Here is a 6,000-nt window from a genome sequence, read left to right as displayed (position 1 = left end):
TCACCACCGCACATAAACATCTGCAACACCAGGGGTATTGCAGATGCGTTGCCAACCTAGACGCCTAAGATGGGATACCTCAAGTGCCAGTAATTAGTAATTACACCAGCTGTCTTACTTTCCACGCCGAAACACAACAGTGCAAGTACTGCCGCTTCACGATGGTGCAAGATGGTGGTAGCAATCCGGGCGGACCTTGCACAAGGTCCTACCACCTGCAAAACATATAATTAATAAAAACACAATAATTATTTAAAACCTCCCTAAAGTCGCATTCATAATAACCTAGGAATAGGCTAATAATAATAATAATTGGCATGTCCCCGTACCATGAACCAAAAACCGACCAAGAGCGTACCGTACACGTCCAAGATAGGGTTCCGTAGCTATTACAAAAAAATCTAGTAATATTTTACTAAGGATTTCATATTGTGCACGGAATCTTCCAAGTTTACGTATATTTTATACCTTATGCTGCTATTTAGTCTTAAACTACTACTATTTCTCAAGCAATCTTATCCGTTATAATTTTCCTTGCAAATTACTTGCTACCATCCTGAATTTTTCTTAATGTTTTCTCCCAACAGTTTAGATTTTAGAGGGGGGGGGGGACGCTCGACTTTAATGAAAATTTGCACTTTAAAGTTGAATATTTCGCAAACAGATTGTGGCGACTTTAACTGTTTTCATACAATTTCGCCAACATTAAATAATCGTATTGTACTCTTTATTGTACATAAAAACACATGAAAATAATAGAACACAGGATAATTATTTAATTGCTTATCCAAGTAAATCCACGAACTCTGCAAGTCCCGTTAGCCAACGCGCCCCGGCGCCCGCGCCGGTCGACCGCCAGTGACCGCTAGTGCAAATCCAACCGCGACGGCGAATGCATGCTCCTTTGGCACCGCCTAAACCATCCCCGCGACGCCCCGCTTACGCTAAAGACGCTATTACTAGCTCCAGTATTTAGTGCTTGCAGTGCTTGGACGCTTTAATGCTTATTCGCGAGTTCAGTTAAATATCAACGGTGCTAGTTATAAGTAATAGTTAAGAACAATTGTGGCACGAACATTAAAGGTGTTATAATCATAAACTGGTACGTGTTATTGTACACCACTTGTTTCGTTCCCTATACTGGTGACCCAACGACGAAGAAATATGCAGCGGTCGGTCAACGGGAGTGACGGTACTAACGCCACGTCCAGGAATGCGTCCCAGGCGAACAACACCGGAGCTGAAATTTTCGAAGACTCAATGGATCAGGCTAGTTTGTTCCGTGTAGGCGTACGAGTTCCCCCATTTTGGCCAGACAGACCGGCACTGTGGTTTGCTCAAATAGAGGGACAATTTATTCTTTCCGGGATTACGGCAGATTTAACAAAATTCTACTACGTGACATCACACCTCGATCATAAATTCGCTGCAGAAGTAGAGGATGTCATAACTAATCCCCAGCCGAGAATAAATACGCAACGCTTAAAGCCGAGTTGATAGGTAGACTCTCTGCCTCTCAGGAACAACGAGATAAACAACTGCTCGCTCATGAGGAACTCGGTGATAGGAAACCTACTCAATTCCTACGCCACTTACTACACCTTGCCGGCCCAAACAAATTGCCTGACGCTTTCATCAGAACCGTGTGGACCAGTCGCCTTCCGTTCATTTACAAGCGATCGTAGCCTCACATCCAGATATGCCTCTGCTTAAGCTAGCTGAACTGGCAGATAAAATTCAAGAGTATGCATCACCCGGCCCTCACATTGCAGAGACATCGCCAATGCCCGGTCCATCAACAGCACTCAGTAGATACGTCAGCCCACCTGCATTTTCGCCCATGGAAACCATGTCACTACAGATAGCCGAACTTTCCAGGCAAATGGCAGCGCTGACAACCCATGTACTCGAGCAAAAAACGCGCCCTCACACCAGAGCCCCTAAAGCGGTAAGCAAGCGTATTAAGCAAACCCCGCCGCACAGGAGCGCAAGAAAGGCGTATGTTGGTACCACCGCAGATTCGGCGCACTAGCCACTAGGTGCACACACCCATGTGAGTACAAGCCGGAAAACTAACGAGGCAGCCTGAAGTGGCCGAAAACGACTGCCTTACACGAAACGGCCGTATATTTGTCACGGATAAGAGTAGCAAACTACAATTTCTTATAGACACGGGTAGCGATCTCTGCGTCTACCCGCGATTAAAAATGAAGCATCGACAATCCAAGACCGACTTTCAGCTGTACGCCGCAAATGGCTCAACCATTTCAACCTACGGATACGCTCACCTGGACTTGGACTTGGGGCTTCAACGCGCTTACCCCTGGCGATTCATAGTTGCTGACGTCACGAAACCAATAATCGGCGTGGATTTTTTGTCACACTATCAACTCATAGTAGACTGTCGCAACCAGCGCCTCATAGATAGTACGACGCTCAATAAGACGCCAGCGAAGCCCGCCATATCCTCACACACGATATCATCCATCAAGACTCTCATAGGAGAATCGAAATACCATGATATCCTGCGAGACTTCCCTGACATTACCCGTCCATCAGGCACGCAGCGAATATCAACTCACAACACGTGCATCATATAAGGACGACACCAGGCCCACCAGTCGTTTGCTCTCCTCGACGCTTGGCACCAGACAAACTTAAGATCGCTAAAGAAGAATTTGAAGCCATGCTGAATAACGGAACTGCTCGACCTTCCGAAAGCTCATGGGCATCCCCTTTGCATTTAGCACCCAAAAAAGACAATGGCTGGCGACCCTGTGGGGATTACAGAATGCTCAATGCGCGCACTGTACCAGACCGCTACCCCATTCGCCACATCCATGATTTCACACAAAATATAGCAGGATGCAAAGTGTTTTCGACCATCGACCTCATGAAGGCATACAACCAGATACCCGTTAGTCAAGAAGATATACCGAAAACGGCTATAACTACGCCCTTCGGCCTTTATGAATTCCCATACATGACTTTCGGGCTCAGGAATGCTGGGCAGACCTTTCAAAGGTTCGTCGATGAAATGACCCGAGGCTTGAACTTTTGTTATACCTACCTGGACGACTTCCTGGTGTACTCTACGTGTCAAGAAGAACACGAAGATCACCTTCGTCAACTCTTCTCCAGACTGCAGCAATATGGAATGGTTATTAACACAGCTAAATGTGTCTTTGGGCATCAGATGTTACTTTTCTCGGCTACAAGATCTCTAGAGACGGAATAAAACCACTAGAAACCAAGGTTCAAGCCATCAAAGACTACCCGTTACCCAAGACTGTCAAGGAGCTCCGAAGGTTTCTGGGAATGATAAATTTCTATCGCCGTTTTATACCCAACGCAGCCCGAACTCAAGCTCCACTCAACGCGTTCCTGACAGGCTCTGTGAAAGGTTCACACCGGTCGATATATCTGGCGACGCTCTGAAGGCATTTGATGACTGCAAAGAGAGTGTATGTCAGGCAGCTCTATTAGCACATCCGGACTGCAATGCTAAGCTTTCGCTGATAACCGATGCCTCTGACACAGCCATGGGCGCAGCAGTACATCAACTACAGAACGGAAACTGGCAACCTTTAGCCTTCTTCTCGCGGAAATTGACCCCGGCACAGCAGAATTTCTCCATATGATAGAGAGCTTCTTGCCATCTATGAATCCATTAGGTATTTTAGACACATGCTCGAAGGAAGAGATTTTACGGTATATACTGACCACAAACCTATAACTTATGCTTTCACCACGAGACGAGACAAATGCTCACCACGTCAACATCGCTACTTGGATTATATAGCACAGTTCAGTACCGACATACGTCACATCTCGGGCAGAGACAATGTGGTCGCCGACGCTCTCTCACGCATATATCTTCTATCGCTGTAACCATAGACTACAAGGCACTAGCAGCCGACCAGGAATCCAATCCTGAACTACAAGAATTACTCAGAAAAGGCTCCTCCTTGAAACTAAAAAAGGTCAATGTAGAAGGAACCAGCTTGTACTGCGACTTTTCTCAGAATACGCTAAGGCCCTTCATCACATCTGCCTTTCGGAAACAGGCTTTCGATAGCCTACACAACTTGAGCCACCCAGGAACATCTGCATCCGCTAAGCTAATCGCTGACAGATATGTATGGCCTGGCGTTCGCCGTGATTGCAAAACCTGGGCACAGAGTTGTCCAGACTGCCAACGCAGCAAAATACACCGTCATACATCCGCACCCCTTACCCCTATCCAAACTCCTTCGAACGTTTTTCCATGTTCATATGGACCTCATAGGTCCTTTACCTCTTTCGAATGGTTACAGGTACTGCCTCACCGTGATCGACAGGTTCACGCGATGGCCGGAGGTCTACCCGCTGACGGACATGACAGCGGAGACCTGCGCCACAGCCTTCGTCTCCGGCTGGGTCGCACGCTTTGGCTGCCCGCACAAAATCACCACCGATCGCGGCAGACAGTTTGAGTCCCACCTGTTCCGGAGCATCGCTGCCATCCTGGGCGCTAAACACTGCCCAACTACGGCGTACCGTCCCGAGTGCAACGGCATGATCGAGCGCCTGCACCGCCAACTAAAAGCGGCAATTATGTGCCATGCCAACAGCCAATGGTCAGAGATCCTTCCACTAGTACTCCTAGGAATCCGGAGCGCCTGGAAAGACGACCTCAAGTCCTCCGCAGCAGAGTTGGTTTACGGAGAGCCTCTCAGACTACCAGGCGAGTTTTTCAGTCCTCCCACTAACCTTGTAGTAGACGTGTCAGACTTCGCATCCCGCCTGCGTAGGCATATGGCAGACCTCAGCCCAAAACCAGCTGCATGGCACGGTACAAAGGCATTTTGTGTACCCAAGGACCTCCGCACTTCAGAATACGTATACCTTCGCCAAGGTCCAGCTCGAGGATCCCTTGCAGCGCCGTATTCCGGCCCATATAAAGTCCTACAGCGAAGCTCCAAGACATTTAAACTAGACATTCAAGGCAAAGAGTCCAAGGTAACAATCGACAGGCTGAAACCAGCCTACCTGTTTCGCAGCACCAGCCCTTCAGCACCGCCGGACCAAATCGCAGAAAGAAAGACTCGAAGCGGCAGGATAGTTAAACAACCCGAATACTATCGCCCGTGAAACGGTCTCGGCGGGGGAGTGTTGTGGCGACTTTAACTGTTTTCATACAATTTCGCCAACATTAAATAATCGTATTGTACTCTTTATTGTACATAAAAACACATGAAAATAATAGAACACAGGATAATTATAATAAAAATAATGCACGAAAAAACGCAGCTAATTGCTTATCCAAGTAAATCCACGAACTCTGCAAGTCCCGTTAGCCAACGCGCCCCGGCGCCCGCGCCGGTCGACCGCCAGGACCGCTAGTGCAAATCCAACCGCGACGGCGAATGCATGCTCCTTTGGCACCGCCTAAACCATCCCCGCGACGCCCCGCTTACGCTAAAGACGCTATTACTAGCTCCAGTATTTAGTGCTTGCAGTGCTTGGACGCTTTAATGCTTATTCGCGAGTTCAGTTAAATATCAACGGTGCTAGTTATAAGTAATAGTTAAGAACAATTGTGGCACGAACATTAAAGGTGTTATAATCATAAACTGGTACGTGTTATTGTACACCACTTGTTTCGTTCCCTATAGATCACGAAATCGAAATCGTTTAGACAACCCCCAAATGGTTTTTAAAGACCTATCCACGATACCCACTCTATGGTTTTTTTTTTTTTTAAAAAACCCCTACTTTATGTCTGTGGGTGGTAACTCAGGTACCTTAAAAAATTTTGTTTTATTGTTTTTTATTTTACCGCTTTGTCGGCGTAACTGATATGTATATTCATGCCAAATTACAGATTCGTATATAGTACCAACGGTCTCTGACAATAGCCGCGGACACACAGACAGACATGGCGAAAGTATAAGGGTTCCTAGTTGACTACGGAACCCTAAAAACCGACTATGTTGCGATCATAATTCTATGAGTTCA

At 47.0% G+C, this 6,000-nt stretch overlaps 2 protein-coding genes across 2 annotated transcripts in view; both read left to right on the top strand.

The window, feature by feature from the left end:
* Positions 1–6,000, top strand: part of LOC141432119 (limbic system-associated membrane protein-like) — a 176,666-nt gene that overhangs the window by 35,232 nt on the left and 135,434 nt on the right. The window lies entirely within an intron of this gene.
* LOC141431687 (uncharacterized) lies at positions 4,138–5,363 on the top strand. Its single transcript, XM_074092866.1, has one exon. The coding sequence runs from the start codon at positions 4,138–4,140 to the stop codon at positions 5,131–5,133; it is 996 nt and encodes a 331-aa protein (XP_073948967.1). The 3' UTR covers positions 5,134–5,363.

The sequence above is a fragment of the Choristoneura fumiferana genome, chromosome 10 (assembly GCF_025370935.1).
Source record: "Choristoneura fumiferana chromosome 10, NRCan_CFum_1, whole genome shotgun sequence".
Taxonomy (NCBI): Eukaryota; Metazoa; Arthropoda; class Insecta; order Lepidoptera; family Tortricidae; genus Choristoneura; species Choristoneura fumiferana.
The sequence above is the reverse complement of the archived record's forward strand: the minus strand, read 5'-3'. Positions and strand labels throughout refer to the sequence as shown.